Source organism: Lutra lutra, chromosome 5 (genome assembly GCF_902655055.1).
Source record: "Lutra lutra chromosome 5, mLutLut1.2, whole genome shotgun sequence".
NCBI lineage: Eukaryota > Metazoa > Chordata > Mammalia > Carnivora > Mustelidae > Lutra > Lutra lutra.
Genome location: NC_062282.1, coordinates 162,889,636 through 162,907,200, shown reverse-complemented (window position 1 = coordinate 162,907,200; position 17,565 = coordinate 162,889,636). Strand labels below are relative to the sequence as shown.

The window sequence follows — 17,565 nt, the reverse complement described above, 5'->3', positions numbered from 1 at the left end:
GGCCCACAAGGCAGTGACTGATCTGAGTGACCGGGTCACTAGCAAAGCCCTGGCCGTGAGAAGGCCCCTTTCTGACCACCGTAGAAGGGCCGGATTGCCAAATTAAGTCACCCGGTTAATTGTGGCCCTTCATTTCTACTCTAGCAATCTGTGCAGCCCTAATCTTAGCCCTTCAGGGAGGGAAGGCAGCTGTTGGGGGGGAGGTGGCTCCCTGCTCCATGGTGACTCCCAGACCCTGTGCACTCTAATTTTAAACTGTGAGCATGGAACTGGGGGGGGGGGCGCATACAAGGTGCTGCTGGCCCTGGAACCAGGGTGTCTGGGGGCTCGTTTTCCTCAGACACGTCAACAAGGTTTTCCAAAGATTTGGCCAAGACTGGGCCAGAAAGACCTTCACCTGCGTTCTCCAGCATTTGTCTAAGTGGATGCAGCCTAGATTGCCGTAATCCTTGCATTTCTTTTGTTAAGATGCTGAACGAGAGTCGCTCCCTGGAACACTCTGTCAGATTGTGGGATCACTCTTGAGTTTCCACTCGAGGGGGTCACCGCAGCTGGATTCCTGCGGGGTGCCATGAGAAAACTTGGGTTGATGAGAGCTCCCGCTGCACTGCAGTCATCTCCAGCAGGTGGTCTGGAATGGCAGGGGTGGAGGCGGGAAGAGGAATCCTGTTTTGAAAGTAGTTAGTACGCTGAGTAATAATGAATCTCAAGCATGTTGCATTTAGTCTGGTGTTCTGCAACCATGCTTTTTAAAAAGATTGTATTTATTTGACATGGAACAAACATGAGCAGGGGGAGGGGCAGAGGGAGAAGCAGGCTTCCTGCTGAGCAGGAGGCCGACCCCGGGCTCGACCCCAGGGACCCCGAGATCGCGGATCTGAGTGGAAGGGACACAGGTAATGTCCTGAGCCACCCAGGCACCCCTGATTCAGCACTTTTTAAGATACCATTTGGCCAAGATGCTGTTTTGGTGAGAGAAGGGATGGTTGACGCCAAGGGCGTGCCCTTTGTGGTGTGCCCCCAGACCGGCCTGTCTCCCAGGTGCAGTGACCCCCCATGAATCCACCTGTGCCCTCAAGCGGCCGTTGTCCTTCTCACGTGTGTCCGGTGGCTCCGTGCCATCCCATGTGGCTCTCATCCTAGACTCGCTTGGGTGTTTGCAGTGCATACTTTGTGCCCCTGTCTTCCAGCTCATGGGTTCCCTCTGCCACCCGGACGGCTGACCCTGAGCCCTCCTGCTGCCTGTTGGACTTCCTGATCCCTCTCTTTATCGCTATTCTCTGTGCGATGACACACTGGCATGGCATGTCTCCCACAGTTCTCAGAGCAGTGGACACAGCTGCAGTAGCTGCCCTCCTGGTCTTGGCATGTCTTGGGCTTGCGGTTGGAAATTGGACACTCCAGACGTTACATCGTAGCAGCTCTGGAGTCAGCCTGTGGGGGTCTGTGTTCCTGGTGGTTCTGTGGTAGTATGTGCACATGGACCATGTCCGTGGGGTCTCTGTGACCTGTGGGGGAGCCATGGCCATCCATGCTGTCAGCGTGGATAGACCCCTGTCCGGTCTGTGTTCCTGTGTCTCACTGGTCCCTGTGTGCAGTCATGGGGCCAACTGCTGTCTCAGGATGTCCCTCTGCTCCCTCTGTCGCATGGGGGCCCCTCACCTCCTGGCTGTGGGTCCCTTTCCCCTGCCTGACCTCTGGGCCTTGCTCTCAACTCCTGGCTGCAGGCTCAGCCAAGAGCAAGTGGTGGGGGCACCAGGAACCAGCAGAGTGCAGGGAGCGGGAGCCCCGCTTCACAGTGTAGTTTCCACTTGATCCCTTACTTCGCTGACTGACATCGTCTTTTTAAGAGTTAAGTTTGTGGATACAATTCCCCCTCGTTTTAAGAATGAGGCTGTATAGCCTGATCTGCCCCAGGACACCATCATTTCTCTGTCTGTGTGGCATCGATGGGCACAGAGGTTCTTTCCAAAGCTTCTCATCAACGGCAAGAGCATGAGTGTGAACCCTGCTCCCACAACTTGCAGGCCTCCCATTGCGCCAGCTTCTTCCAACCTTTTCCCTTTGTATCCACCCCCACTCCCTTTCTTCCCAAGCACCTCCCCCCACCCCCCACCCACTACAACAAGTAGTTTTAATCCCTTCTATGTTCTTTCGAACCCAAACTCCAGACCTTATGTGGAATTCACCTTCCTCTCCATTAACATTCCCGTTTTGTTCCCGGATCTGTGCAGGCTGTGGTCTCACGGCCATTGGTCTTGCACTCAGGACAAAGGTGTGACACCATCAGCTGTGCAAACAAGCAAACCATGGCCACCCTGAGCCACGGTCCCTCTACTGCCAACTGCAGACACACTGTCCCTGGGGACCATCCACGAGGTCTCTGGAGGGAAGACCTGGAAGGGAGACTGAGCATGCTGGCCTTTCCCCAGGAGCGTGCCTGTGGCTTCCCTTTGGGACGGTCAGAGAGCAGGGCCACTGGCTCCCCCCACCTCCACTTAAGAAGCACTCCCCTCCGACACTAGAGCACTAGAGGTCACAAGCCCTCCCCTCTGCAGGAAAGGTTCCCAGGCCTCAGAGTTTGCAGCCTCTGCCCTGTTCCTGGGGGCGGGGGTGGGGTGGTTCCAGTGTCACAGCTGGAGGAGAGTAGCTCAGGCCTGGGCGGGGGGTTCCTCTGAACTTGGGGCTCCCAGACAGACAGACCACTCAGAGCCCAGGGAGAGAGGGGGCGGACAGCATGATGTGGGATGCAGGGCAGAGGAGGGTGACCTCTGGAGGGTCACAGGACGCTGAGAGGGTGGGGGAGGACAGAGGAGGAGGGTGAGCTATGGAGAGTCCAAGGACAGAGAGGAGGACAGAGGAGGAGGAGGGTCACAGGACTAGGGGAGGACAGAGGAAGTGGAGGGTGAGCTATGGAGGGTCACAGGACAGGGAGGAGGACAGAGGAGGAGGAGAGTGAGCTATGGAGGGTCACAGGACAGAGGGAGGACAGAGGAGAAGGGTGAGCTTGGGGAGGGTTACAGGACCGGGGGCGGGGGGCCAGTTGGAAGCCAGTGAGTCACCTGAATGCGGGTTAAGGGATCACTATAGTTGCGATTAAGCCCCGGTTACCATGGACCCATCGGTGTCCATAGAGGTGGACGGAGGGACGCCTAGGGCTGACCCTCTGGCCCGTGGGTCCATATTGAGTGTGGGGCTGTGTCTGCACCAGGAAGGGACACCCCAGTGTCCTGGGGCCTACAAGCATCTTCTTTCCATAATGCACCTTCTGGAACCCTGAGAAATAAATGTCTATTTGAGCTTCCTGGCTGTGGTTTTGTTATGGTGTCTGAGCCAAGACTTGGGTACCCCAGGGCATCTGGTCTGTGCTTAGAGCCTTAGTCCCCACCGCATACAGGGGTGCTGGCTCAGGGTCAGGGGTGAGACTGAGCATGCCAAGCAGTCCCTCATTGCTGGCTATGGTGGATCCGCGTCCTCCCTACCCTCATTCCCCCCTCCCTGGGATCTCTGGACTCCTGGCTCTCACACCTGCTGTGGTGGGGGTCAGCAGGTAGACACACCAGCTAGAGAGGTCCTTGCATCAAGTTGGTGCAGGGGCCTGGCTGGGTGTCTTGCTCTGGTACCCACCCTCAGATGGGGTCCCTGAGGGTGGGTCTCAAACCTAGGCCTCTGGGGGCAGGGGTCAGCCCCTTCCCAGGAGACTCTCTGGGTCCTGGTTAGGCCCCACCAGGCAGAGGCCACCTGTCCTCCAGATGGGCCTGGCATTTTGTCCATGCTTGTCCCTACAGCAGGGCCATGGGGATGGAGTTGGGGACAGCCTTCCTGGGGCACGTTTAGCACTGGCCACTGTCTTGCCTGCCCACCCCTGGCCCATGGCCGGGAAAGTCCCTGCCTGGGTTCTAAGGGATCCCCACTCCCATTTAAAGGTGCCGTGGACACCCAGCCAGGCCAGTTGCTACTCGAAAGGACCAGGGATAAAGAATCTGCCTTCAGCATGTGTGTGGTGGGGACAGATTGGGGCTGGTGCTGGGGCCTGTGCTGGCTTCTGGCTGTCTGCCTCCACCCCCTTCCAGAGGCTCAGGACTTCCAGATGGCCATTGCTCTTGGCATACTCCTGGGTCCCCCTCTCCCCTCTGGCTGGTTCTGGGTCACTTTCTAGCTGGGCCTCGGGTCCCCCCTCTTCCTTCTGGACAGTCTGGGTCTCCTCTGGGTAGTTCTGGGTCCCCCTGTTCCTCTGGCTGGTTCTAGGTCCCTTTCTGGGTGGCCCCAGGTCCCTTCGAGGTGGTCCTGGGTCTCCTGGGCTCCTCCCTGCCTAGTATCCTTCCAGGATACTAGTCTGAGGAGGGGTCACCATCAGGTGGGGTCCCTGCCCCACCCACGTCATCACTGCCCCTGCACCCCCACACCTGGCTACCCAGAGCCTCTACCCTTTGCCTCCCGGGGCTGGGGGGTGAAACCAGATCGCAGGCAGTGACACCCGGGCTATTTTGGAGCTGGGCTGGGCTGGCTGGTGGAGGGGGCGGGCCCAGCCTTCTCCAGCTGACAGCATCCGCCTGTCCTTTCGTCCCCGTCCAGTCTGAGGACCGGCCAGAGAGTGGGCTGCTGGGTGGGAGCCGTGTCAGTCCTGGGCCCGTGGAGGGAGGTGAGACCCAGCAGCCCCTGTTCCATCGTCTGTGCCCTACGCCTGGGTGCTGCTCCCAGCCTCCCGTAGAGACAGGTGAGGAGGCCGATCAGGCAGGGTGGGGGCCATCCCAGGCCTAGCCCCTCTCCCTCAGGGCTATTCAGTTGAAGGTCAGGGCACTGGGGTCCAGAGGGTCCTGGGCAGGGGTGTCCAGCCAGGTTGTGTAACTCTAAGGGTTGGGGCTTTGGAATCCGGGCCCTGACCCCGAGGTGGCCTGAGCTGAGCCCCTCTTACGTGGAGAGAGCACTGGGGGTGGGAGACCAGGGGGCTGTGGCGTGCATCCACCTCCTCCTTTGTGGCCCCCTGCTCCAAAGGAGGCCTGGGGGTCTGGCCGGCCCTGCCCCCAGCTCTGCGGAGATGGATGGCCGCTGACAGCTGGGGCTATTTTGGGCCTGTTGGCTCAGCAGAGGGGACAGCCAGAGGGGCACTGACACCTGACTCCAGGAAAGAATTTCCCCTGGAGTTCGGGAGGCTGCCAGGCCAGGGGTCCAGACTCCAGGATCTGTCGCTGGAAGTCTTTTCTGGAAGGTTAGGGGTGGGGGAGGGGGGCGGCAGGGGCTCTGGGGGGTGGGGGGATGAGGTGGGGGAGAAGGGCAGCAGGGACTCCAGGGGACCAAGGTTCTGTAGTCAGGCTGCAAGCCAATTCTCACTTGGGCTTATGAGGAGGACCCAAGACTGGCCAAGTTCTTGAAAACCAAGGATGGAGGCTGCAGGAAGGGCTCACGTCAGCCCTCAGGACTCCGAGGGTCCAGAGGCATGACCCTCTTGTGGTCATGGTGGGGGTGGGGAGGTCATGGTGTCCATGTGGAGGGAGACTGCTGCCAGTGACAAGTTGGGCCTCCAAGGAGCAAGGAGTCCACTCTGAGGGAGGAAGGCGCTTCCCTGGGGAGCTGGGGCTGAAGTCCTAGCCAGGTGTCCCCTCCTGAGCCTCCCACTCCCCTCTGCATGTCCCAGCCCAGCAGGAGTCCCCCAGCTTGGCCTGAAGGAGTGTGGCTCTGGAGTCCTTGGGCCAGCATTTTGGGCACTGCGGCCCTATAGAGCAGTGGGGATACCTGTCTGGGAGCGGTTGAGCCTGTGGGAGCCCCCAGGGTCTCATGGGTCTGCTGCACTGAGGTGGGGAACACAGGCCTTTGACCAGACATCAGCACCATTCCTGGGGCCTGAGAAGATCTTGGGGTCTCTGCCCATCCTTCCCAGGCCAGGGGTCAGCCTGTCACCTGCCAAGGGCCTGGGCTGCTTTCCCCAAGCACGTGTAGTGAAGGGAAGTCCCTGTCCCTTCCCTGTCCTCCTGGGCCCCCAGAGGCCATCAGCTGTTGAGGTGGCTCTCAGCCCCTGCCCGTTCATGAGCTCAGAGCACCTAGCTCCCAGAGCTGCACCTGGAGTGGTGGGGGTTAGGGTGCAGTGAGTGTCCTGCCTTGGGGGGAACTGCAGGCCAACCAGGAATCAGGAGGGGAGCCCAGGGAGCTCAGAGCTCAGGGCTTCTGGAGACCCGGTGTCAGAGTAACCCTTCCCCAGAGAGACATCAAGGCCCAGGAGGGCATCTGCGGAGGCGGGGCTTGGGTGGCCACTGGCCCAGGTCCTCCCAGTCCCAGAGCTTGGCCAGGCGGGGTAGCGAGGGCGGGCAAGGGACAGAGGTGCTGACTGCACAGTGAGTCAGCAGACTGGTGCAGGCTCACCTCCTCCAGGGGGATTAAGGGGGATTAGGCCCTGAATCACAGGACAGGAGCCCAAGGGTCCAGAACATCACCCCACTGGTCTCCCAGGGGGCAGCCCATGCTGGAAGCCCAGCCCTGGGGTGGGGAGGAAGTTGAGGTGCTTGGGGCCAGCCCTAAGCCAGGGGGGCTGCTCTTCTTACAGAAATGGGCCAGGGTAGGCTAGGCCCAGCTTCACCTTACCCACCTGTGCCGATGGCCAGCCAGTCCCTGGTAGCCTTCGTTATGGGGGTGCCAACCCTGCCCCCACAGGGTGCCCAGCCAGTGGGGACACAAAGTCTGTAGAGTGACCAGGCCCTGCCAGTCAACCTGGCCAGTCTCAGCCTGGACGTCTGTGGTTCCTCCCAGGGGACTCTCTGCCTGTCCTCCCTGGGCTCATAGCTGACCATGTGCTGTCCCTGGGGGAGGAGCAGGAGCACACAGTGAGGGGGTGTGGATGGCTCTGGACAGGGGGCGGGGCTTGTAAGGGATCCAGCTGGCAGCCAGATTTCTGATCTCCCTGCTCATCAGGGTTGAGGGGACCTGGAAACCCCTGGAGAGGTGCTGACGGCCCAGTACACTGGACTTTCATCATGGGCGCTGCCTGGGGCCAGCCGGGCTGCGGCACCCAGAACCAGAAGTGTGTCTTGGGAGGATGAATCATACGGAGGAGGAGGAAGGGGCAGGGGACAAAAGGGGTCACGTGGGGCAGAGGGCTCAGAGGGCAGCCTCCTGGGATGGAGGATCTGTGACCTCCAGCGCACCACAGTCAGAGGCACAGGCCAGCAGCAGGCACCTGGGGAAGGCCTCCCTGCCCAGGCCCCGTCCGGGTTCAGAGAGCCGCCTCCTGAGTGGGGGAGACATTTAGGCAGATTGGAGTCTCGGAATCCAGGAGGCAGCAGTGTGTGGGGGACAGGGATTGGTCCCTTGAAGGCAGCTGGAGTTGGGGGGGGGGGGAGGGAACACACACACACACACACACACACACACACACACAGGCAGGTCTGTGTGGAGAGGACAGCATGGCCCCAGGTAGGGAGATGCTGGTGAACAGAGACGAGGGCCAGCCAGGGTGCTGGTGTGTTTTGGGACAGGTACTCAACTGGACCTGGAGTTGGGGGTGGGGTTAGAGCTGGGGGGACAGGAAGAGATAGAAGAGCCTGTTGTGAGGGAGGTGTGGCACCAGACTCCAAATGCACAGAAAGGAGGAGCAAATCTGAATTTCTGTATCACCGTGCCTTGGACAGTTCTAGCTGTGGGGGCAGGGGAGATGAGGCGGAGGCGCGGGGGTGGGGGAGTGGTGTGGCGGAGGTGGGGGACTTGATCAGTACAGGGTCTTATCCCCACTATGACCTTCCCCCAACCCGCTCCCAGGTCCCTCCTGCCGCCCCCACCGCTACCATGGATCACTCATTCAGTGGGGCACCCCGATTCCTGACCAGGCCCAAGGCCTTCATGGTGTCGGTGGGCAAGGACGCCACGCTGAGCTGCCAGATCGTGGGCAACCCCACGCCGCAGGTGAGCTGGGAGAAAGACCAGCAGCCCGTGGAGGCGGGTGCTCGCTTCCGCCTGGCCCAGGACGGCGACCTGTATCGTCTCACCATCTTAGACCTGGCCCTGGGCGACAGCGGGCAGTATGTGTGCCGCGCGCGCAACGCCATCGGTGAGGCCTTCGCCGCTGTGGGCCTGCAGGTGGACGCCGAGGCCGCCTGCGCAGAGCAGGTGCCCCACTTCCTCCTGCGGCCCACGTCCATCCGCGTGCGCGAGGGCGCGGAGGCCACGTTCCGCTGCCGCGTGCGCGGCTCGCCGCCTATGGCCGTGAGCTGGGCCAAGGACGGGCGGCGCTTAGGCTCCCCTGACGCCCCCAGAGTGCGCGTGGAGGCCAGCGGCGAGGCGAGCGCGCTGTGCATCCAGGCCACGCGGCCCCGCGACGGCGGCACCTACACGGTGCGCGCTGAGAACCCGCTGGGCGCTGCCAGTGCCGACGCAGCGCTCACCGTGGACGCGGATGCGGACGCGGCGGGCCCTCCCGGGGCCTCCACCGCTGCGCTTCTGGCGCACCTGCAGTGGCGGCGCGAGGCGATACGCGCCGATGGTGCCCCGGCCTCGCCACCGGGTTCTGGCACGCGCACATGCACCGTGACTGAAGGCAAGCACGCGCGCCTCAGCTGCTACGTGACGGGGGAGCCAAAGCCAGAGACCGTGTGGAAGAAGGATGGGCAGCTGGTGGTTGAGGGCCGGCGACACGTGGTGTACGAGGACGCCCAGGAGAACTTCGTGCTCAAGATCCTCTTCTGTAAGCAGTCGGACCGGGGCCTCTACACCTGCACGGCGTCCAACCTGGTGGGCCAAACTTACAGCTCCGTGCTGGTCGTCGTCCGAGGTGAGCTCAGGGTGCTGGGCGCACGGCCCCAGCGCGTGGTCGCTGCCCGAGAAGCCCTTCCCCACCCTCCCTCCCCCTGCCCTTTCCACCTGCACTGGAATCGGTTGTGGAATCCAGAGGTAGAGTCCTGGGGCAGCTCTCGAGTTCCCAGAGCCACGGAAAGAGGGGAAGCGGATGACCATCCGCCTGTCCTACTGTGTCTGTGAGAGTCACATGAGTGAGGAACAAAGCGCTTTGTCCTCAGCCCCACCTCCTCCTGGGAGAGGACGGGAGGTGGGGTGGGGTAGGGGTGGGAGGCGGGCGTTCCACCCCCTCACAGGATGCTTAGGGGGTCTCCCAGGCAGAGTCGGGGAGAAAGGAAATGGCGCGGTTCCTCGGAGGTCCCTGCAGAAGCTGCACAGGGGAAAGTGCGCAGGGCAGCAAGGCTTGGCCCACGGCCGGCGCTCAGGGGGTTGAGCGGCAGCCGGCCCTGGTCCTGCCGCCTCGCTGCTCGTGGGAGCGGGATCCCACCGGATTTTGTGGCCCGGGAGCAGCATCTCTGGGATACTTTTTGTGGCTTTAGGTGCCTCGTTTACAGACATCTTCTGTCTAAGGGGAGGGGGCTCTTTACCCCTGCCCCCTTGCATCCCCCTACCTCCCTGGACTCATCCCTGCTGCTCCCCTGCCTTCCTACCCAACTCCTGTCCTGGTCCTCTGCCCCCATTCCAACCCCGTACCCGACTAACGGAGCCCTTGACCTGCCCTGCTTCCCTCTCCGACCGCCGCCTCTCTCCCTGGCCCGACCGCACTCTCCACCCCTCAACCCCTCCTCCTCCACCTCCTCCCGGCTACTCTCTCTGGCCCAGACCCGCCGCCCCTGCCCGGCTCACGCGCCCTGTCCCCGCAGAGCCCGCGGTGCCCTTCAGGAAGCGGCTGCAGGACCTGGAGGTGCGGGAGAAAGAGTCGGCCACGTTCCAGTGCGAGGTGGAGCTGCCGGCCACGGAGGCCGCGTGGTACAAGGAGGAGACGCGGCTGTGGGCCAGCGCCAAGTACGGCATCGAGGAGGAGGGCACCGAGCGCCGGCTGACGGTGCGCAATGTCTCGGCCGACGACGACGCCGTCTACATCTGCGAGACGGCGGAGGGCAGCCGCACGGTGGCGGAGCTCGCAGTGCAAGGTGTGCGGGGGTCGCGGGGAATGGAGTGGGGAAGGTGGGAAGGGACGGGCGGGGAGGAGGGGCGGGGCAGCGGGCGGGGGAGGAGCCGGGAGGAAGTGCGGGGCAGGTGCGCGGCTAGGGTCGTGCTGGGGCAGTGCAGGACGGAAGGTGGGCTCGGAGGAGGGGCGGGCAGGGGGCGGGGCAGGGCGGAGGAGGAGTGGGCAGGAGGAGGAGCGAGGAGGAGGGGCGGGGCAGGGGCAGAAGGTTGGCTCTGAGGAGGGGCGGGCAAGGGGCGGGGCAGCGGTCAGGCTAGGGGCAGATGGGGGCGGATGGGGGCGAAGTGGAGGGGGCTAGCAGGGGCGGGACAGGGCGGAGGAGGAGTGGGCAGGAGGAGGAGCGAGGAGGAGGGGCGGGGCAGGGGCTGTGCTGGGGCGGAAGGTGGGCTCCGAGGAGGGGCGGCCAGGGGGCGGGGCAGCGGTCAGGCTGGGGGCAGATGGGGGCGGAGTGGAGGGGCGAGCAGGGGCGGGGCAGGGGGGCAGTACACAGTCGGAAGCGGGGCTCGGAGGTGGAGGGGTGGGCGGGGGGCGGGGCGGAAGGTGGGCTTGGGGGAGGAGCGGTGGGCAGAGGACGCGCCCCATCCAAACACCGACCAGTCCCCGGGCCCTGCCCACCACAGGCAACCTCATCCGGAAGCTCCCGAGGAAGACCGCGGTGCGAGTGGGGGACACGGCCATGTTCTGTGTGGAGCTGGCCCAGCCCGAGGACTCCGTCCACTGGCTGAGGAACCAGGAGGAGGTGGTGGCCGGGGGTCGCGTGGCCATCATCACAGAAGGCACGTGCCACACGCTGACCATCTCCAAGTGCAGCCTGGAGGACATGGGCGAGGTGACCTTCATGGCTGGGGACTGCCGGACAACGACACAGTTCTTTGTGTCTGGTAAGGGCCAGGGCGTGCCCCTTGAATGGACAGGCCCTTTTCCCCTTCTTCTGTCTACTGGGCTACGCTGTACACTCTGGTCTGCTGGGGGGGGGGTGGGTAGGAGGGGCTTTGGGGGCTGGACCAACCGGTCATAGCTCTAGTTTCCTTGGACCCCTGGTTCGTTTGCTGCCCTCCTTCACTGTGGTCACCCCAGGTGACTGCAGAGTGGGAGTTCTGGTGACTGCCACTTTGCGAACCAAAGTAGAAGGTACAGATTGTTCTAGAAGCACACAAATGGGCGAGACAGCTGTGGGACATCGTGAGCGAGCAGGTCTTCTTTCTGTGGCCTTTGCTATCAAATTTGTAGATTGGGGGGTAGGTCCCTTTTCCCACCCATCTTCACTGGGTCAGCCCTTTGTTGGGGTAGGAATGGGCCCCTGCACACGGGTCTCAGGGCCCGCAGAATGGTCACTGTGCCCCGCTTTGGTCACTGTCAAGCCCGAGACCTGGAATCACAGATGGGATTTATTCCTAGGCCCCCTGGGCATGGGCCCACAGTATCCCTTGGCCCTGCAGTCCCCTCGGGCCTTGGGCAGTCCAGACAGTGAAGGCACACTCCCCAGAGGGCGGGGCTCATCTTGGAGCTAGGGCTTGGGGAGGGAACTCCCAGTGAGTGACGCCTTGGGTGGTTCTCTGCCCAGCCCCTAGGAAGCCGCCCCTGCACGCACCTGAGGCCCCCATGGTGAAGTCCAGGACAGAGTGCTCCGTGACCCTTGGCTGGTCCCCACCACCCCACGGGGACCACCCTGTCCCCATCGATGGTTATCTGGTGGAGAAGAAGCGGCTTGGTGCCCACACCTGGAGCCGGTGCCACGAGGCTGAGTGGGTGGGTGCACAGGAGCTGACTGTGGCCAGCGTGTCTGAGGAGGGGGACTTCCAGTTCCGGGTGTCCGCTCTGAACAGCTTTGGCCACAGCCCCTACCTCGAGTTCCCAGGGACTGTGCACCTGAGTAAGTGTGGATGCGCTCCAGGTGCCTGCCCCATGGGCTTCCTGGGGGAGGCAGCACTTGGGCCGGGCTCAGGCAGAGGAGGGGTGGAAAGGGCAGAGGCTGGCCCTTTTCTGAAGCCCTCACCCTGCAGCCCCCCAGCTTGCCGTGAGGACGCCTCTGAAGGCAGTGGAGGCTGTGGAGGGTGGTGAGGTGACCTTCTCCGTGGACCTCACTTTGGCCTCGGCGGGCGAGTGGTTCCTGGACGGGCAGGCCCTGAAGGCCAGCAGCGTGTACATGATCTGTCAGGACGGCACACGGCATGCCCTTACCATCCACTCAGTGTCCGCCAGCATGCACGGTGCTGAGCTCAAGTTCGTGGCCAACGGCATTGAAAGCAGCATCCGCATGGAGGTCCGAGGTAGGAGGACCCCTGCTGGGACCCCCAGGCCTCTGCCCTAGCAGTGGGGTGGGGGTTCCTGGAGCTGCTGCTTGTCCCGGGGCAGGTGAGCTCCCAAGTGATCTCCTGGATGTGGCAGGGCTGGGCAGGAGAGAGTGGTGGGAGGCAGCTTGCCCAGGGCTGGCAGTGGCCTCTCCCATGGGTTGTGTGGGTTGTGCATGGAGGACTGGACTCAGAGCCTCACTCTTCTGTCTCCCTGCTCCTCTCCCTCCCCTCCCTCCCCTCCCTCCCTCCCCTTCCCCTCTGCTGAAATCTGTCACTCTGCTTCTCCCTGTTCCCTCATACCTGTCTCTCCCTGCTCTGTCCCCTCCCCATCCTTCCCCACCCCGTCCCTCCCTGTCCATTCCCTTTGTCCACGTCTGTTCACTCTTCTCTCTTCCTTCCCCCTTCATTCTCTTTCTGTTCCCTCTCCCATCCATCTCTTCTGCCCACACCCCAATGTCCCTCCTCCATCCTCTCCTCCTCCGTCCATGCCTCTTCTTTCTCCTCCTCCACTGTCCATTCCCTCTCTGTCTGTCCATCTCCTTGTCATTCTTCCTTCTGTCCCCTCCCCTGTTCTCTTCACTGTTCTGTCCATGCACCTTCTGTCCACCTGTTTGTGGCCCCAAGCGGCCCCAGGGATGACCACCAGGCGTCCAGTAACAGCTGTGAGGGAAGTGCTGGCCCGGCTGCATGAGGAGGCACAGCTGCTGGCTGAGCTGTCAGACCAGGCTGCAGCAGTGACGTGGCTGAAGGATGGCCATGTGTTGCCACCAGGCCCCAAGTATGAGGTGCAGGCCATGGCCGGACAACGGGCACTGCTGGTGCGGGATGTGGTTCGAGATGATGCTGGCCTCTACGAGTGTGTCAGCCGTGGGGGCCGCATCGCCTACCAGCTCCTGGTGCAAGGTGATGCCTGCTGTGTGGGGGGTCCACGTCCACCATGGCCATGGCCCCACGTTAGGTTCCCCTGCTCTGGGGTCTGGGTGGTGGGAGTCACCGTCCTCAGTCCCTGTAGGGCAGTAGGGAGTGGGGCATGGTCAACTGACCTTGGGGAGGATTGGGGAGGGGAGGCTCTGGTCAGCAGGGGGCGGGGCTTCCTAAGGGCAGGTGGCACTCCGAAGGAGACCCTGGTCTGGGGGAGGCTTGCAGGCCCCGAAGTCTCTGTCTGCTGTCTAGCATAGGTGTCTCTGTGGCCGGGGCTCTGCTGGCCACACTGACCTGCCCGGGTGCCCTTGCAGGGCTCACTCCCTTTCTGCACAAGGACACTGCTGGTGGCTGTGTGGATGCTGTGGCTGGAGGCCCAGCCCACTTCGAATGCGAGACCTCGGAGGCCCATGTGAGTGTGCACTGGTACAAGGATGGAATGGAGCTCAACCGCTCCAGCCAGCGTTTCTTGCAGGAGGACGTGGGCTCACGGCACCGGCTGGTGGCAGCCTCGGTCACCAGGCAGGATGAGGGTACCTACTCGTGCCGTGTGGGCGAGGACTCCGTGGATTTCCAGTTGCGTGTCTCTGGTGAGCCACAACCTCTGAGGCATGTTGGGTGGGGAGCAGGTCTGGCTGCATCAAGCACTTGTGAGGCTAGGCTGTCCAGCCCTTCCTTTCTTCCAAGAATGCCTGGGAGGGGCCGTTGCTCTTAGAGTTGGGAAGAGGAACCTCCCAAAGAACTAACATTTAGATGAAAAAAGATGTGGGCATGGAAAATAAAAGATAAGAAGGAAACTTGTAGCTTTTTTGTCCTTTTGAAGATGAGGAAGTGAGGCAGACAAGACTCGGGGTCTGGATGCCTATGGCTCTGGCTCTTGCTAGAAGCTTGTGGGGCCTCTTGGCAGATGCTGAGTCCTGGCCCTTAGTTGGGACTCGGTCACTGCTCCCAGGCCTCCCTCTCTCTGTCGCTAGGCACTAGCCTGGCTGTCCATCATGGTTCTCAGAGGCTGCTCCCCCCATGCCCTGGAGGGGACAGGGCATCAGGTCCCCTTGTGCCCGAGGAGGGCTCTACCGGCAGCACCTGACTGTGAAGGATTCCCAGGGTTGCCTGGCTCCAGGACTTGGGAACCTTCCCTCAGTGGGGCTTCTGACCATGCATCCCTTTCTGTCCCCAGAGCCCTCTGCAGTGTTTGCCAAGGACCAGCCAGCACGCAGGGAGGTGCTGGCCAAGGCTGGGGCCAGTGCCACCCTGAGCTGCGAGGTGGCCCAGAACAAGACAGAGGTGATGTGGTACAAGGACGGGAAGAAGCTGAGTGCGAGCTCCAACGTGCACATGGAGGCCAAGGGCTGCAGCAGGCGGCTGGTGGTGCAGCCCGCGGGGAAGGCGGATGCCGGGGAGTACAGCTGCGAGGCCGGGGGCCAGAAGGTGTCCTTCCGCCTGGACCTCACAGGTCAGTAGACATACCAGGAACAGGCCTGGAGGAGGTGTTTGGGAGGAAGCTGGGTCAGGCCCACAACAGGCAGTTATCTAGCGCCAGCTGACAAACACCCCCAAACTGTGGAGACAGTTGGCTGTGTGGTTAGGGGTTCGGGCAGGGCTCAGTGAGACCACTTCTTTTTGCTCCATGAAATGTGGGCTGGGGCAGGAGTATCCAACCTGGCCTCGTCCATGCGTCCGATGTCCCAGCAGGGCTTCAGTGCATGGGTCTAGCCAGATGGCAAGCCTTTGTCTCCGTACGATGTTGGTTGGGCTCACTCCTGTGTCTGGGATCCCTTTCTTTGCTCCTGGTGTCTCTGCCCCAGGTGTGTCTCCATGGTGTCTCCATGGTGGCTCTGTTTCCCTTAGGGAACAGCAGGTGCTACCGGGCTTGTTGGGGTCTGTGCTCAGAGCGTGACCACCACCACGTTCTGCTTCACACACCCTGGTTTCCAGGTCAGGAGGTAGTAGACCCCACTGCTGAGGGTGTGGACATAGAGAGGCTTTACTCATCAGGGACTGTTTCTAACAGCCTCCCACAGGGACACCACAGGAACATAGGCTCTGTCTGCTTCTAGTTCTCTGCCACCCTGAGTACAAAATAAGGACCTTCATTGTGCTTATTGCCTCCTGGTTATGAGATGGCTTCCACAGCTCCAGCCATCACATTTCAAATGGGAAGAACTTGCAGGGAGTATTTTTTGGGTCATTTTCTATTGCTGTGCAACAAATTATCACAAACTCAGTGGCTTAAAACAGCTCTGATGGCCACACCCCACTGCAGATAGCCTGGAAAAATGAGACCCTGGCTTTACTGTCTGGGCTGTGGGACCTCGAGGGTGGAGACGGTGGGCCTGTGGTCAAGTGGGCGGTGTGGGTCTGCTGAGGGGCTTGTGTGTGTCCTGGGACCTCCCTGTGCCCACATGAGGTGGCTGCACCCTGATTCTGGACATGTCCCCTTCAAGGCAGGCAGTGCCGGGATCAGTAGTTTATAATTTTTAGTGTAGAAGACTTGTTGAGTTTTTTGGTAAGTATGTTATTCTTTTTGATGTTTCCTTAAATGGAATTATATTTTAAATGTTAGTTTTGGAAGGTTCATCACTAATATACAGAAATAGAATTAATTTTGAATATTGCTGTTGTGTCCTACAACCCTGCTGAGCTGGTTTATTCACCTATTAATTATCTGTGGATTCTTGAGGATTTTTTTTTTTTTTAGATACAAAAAAGTATCCCCTGTATTGCACAGATAGTTTTACTTCATTATTTGCAGTCTGGATGTCTCTTATTTTGTTTTTGATTACTGATTTATTCTCTTTACTTGTTGTAGGTTTGTTCAGGTTTTCTATTTCTTCTGGGGTCAGTTTTGGTAGCCTGTGTGTTCCTATGAGTTCGGGAATTTCATCTAGAATTTGTTGGCATTCGCTTGTTGATGGTGTTCTCTGACCATGGTTTGTATTTCTGTAAGGTCTGTACTGGTGTCCCCACAATTGTTTTTGCTGTAATAATTTGAGTCCTCTAAATTTCTTAGCTGTCTAGCTAGTGGTTTGTCAATTTTGTTGATCTTTTCAAGTGTCCTTCATTCTTTCTTTTGCCTTTTTATTCTGTTTCATTCATCTCATCTATAGACTTTATTTCCTTCTTCCAACTTTGGGTTCCACTTACTCTTCTTTTTCTAGTTTCTTAAGGTGTGAAGTTAGATTATTGATTTGTGCTCATCTTTTTTGACATAGGCCTATAATTTATAACTATGAATTTTCCTCTGAGCACTGGTTTCACTGCATTTTATTAGTCTTGGTGTGTTGTGGTTTCGTTTCCAACTATTTCAAAATATTTTCTAATTTTCCTTACAATTCTTCTTCAAAAGTGCGTTGTTTACTTTTGGCAGACTTGTGGATTTTCCAGTTTTCCTTCTATTAGTGATTTCTAGTGTCACTCATCTGTGGTTGGAAAAGATAGCCTGTATGATTTCCATCTCTACAATTACTGAGATTCATTTCCTGGCCGAACCCATGGTCTGTGTCAGAGAACGTTCTGTTTGGTTGTTTCTGGTGCGGTGGGTGGAGAGTTCTGTTGAGTCAGCTGGGTCTACCTGGCAGGTACTGCTGTTTCCTTACTGACCTCCTGTCCATCTTTCTGTCCATTATGGAAAGCAGGGCACTGAACTCTCCAACTATTATTGTACATCTTTTTCTCTCTTTGATCTGTTAGTTTTCACTTCATGCAGTTTGGTCTCTCTTGTGTGTTGTGCTTATGTTTACAGTTGTGAGATCTTCTTGGTGAAATGAACCTTTTATCAATTTATGATGTCCTTAATTGATGCATTTATCAATCAATAGATAATGTTTCCTATGGTTTTTGCCTTAAAGTCTGTTCTGCCTGACATTAGTATAAACACCCCAGGTCTCTTTGGTTACTATTTGTAAGAAGTATCTTTTCACTTGAAGTCTATTTGTGTCTTTGGATCTAAAGTAAGTTTCTTGTAGACAGCATGTATTTTTAAAAAAATCTATCTCACCAATCTCTACTTTTTAATTAGCAAATTGAATCTATTTATAGTTAAAGTAATACTTACAAGGAAAGACTTACTTCTGCTATTTTGGTGTTTGTTTTTTTATATGTTGTATGTTCTTTGTTCCTTATTCTTTCCATTTCTATCTTTTTTCTGTTTAATTGATTTTTTCTGGTGTTTCATGTATTAAGTGTATATATTTACTATAACTTTGTATATATTATATATATATAACATTGGCTCTTTCTAGCTATTTATCTATCATCTATCTAGTTTTTTCTTAGTGGATACTCTTAGTGGTTATCACAATTAATATCTTAACTTTGTAATATTCAAGTTTAAAATTATACCATCTTAGTTTAAATAAAAGAGCTGTTCCTTTACAGCTCTGTGTCCTTACACAAAGTGCAGCT

The 17,565-nt window shown here is 58.8% G+C and overlaps 1 protein-coding gene across 32 annotated transcripts in view; it reads left to right on the top strand.

Moving 5' to 3' along the window:
* The first annotated feature begins 4,561 nt into the window (after positions 1–4,561).
* The window catches only part of OBSCN (obscurin, cytoskeletal calmodulin and titin-interacting RhoGEF), a 146,109-nt gene continuing 133,105 nt past the window's right edge, over positions 4,562–17,565 (top strand). For all 32 annotated transcript variants that reach the window (XM_047729435.1, XM_047729436.1, XM_047729456.1 and 29 more), the window contains exons 1-9: positions 4,562–4,717; positions 7,747–8,755; positions 9,642–9,911; positions 10,567–10,827; positions 11,511–11,819; positions 11,950–12,216; positions 12,865–13,143; positions 13,476–13,751; positions 14,339–14,614. In XM_047729435.1, the coding sequence (XP_047585391.1) occupies positions 7,774–8,755; positions 9,642–9,911; positions 10,567–10,827; positions 11,511–11,819; positions 11,950–12,216; positions 12,865–13,143; positions 13,476–13,751; positions 14,339–14,614 (2,920 nt within the window). In that variant the 5' untranslated portion in view covers positions 4,562–4,717; positions 7,747–7,773. The remainder of the gene's footprint in view (positions 4,718–7,746; positions 8,756–9,641; positions 9,912–10,566; positions 10,828–11,510; positions 11,820–11,949; positions 12,217–12,864; positions 13,144–13,475; positions 13,752–14,338; positions 14,615–17,565) is intronic.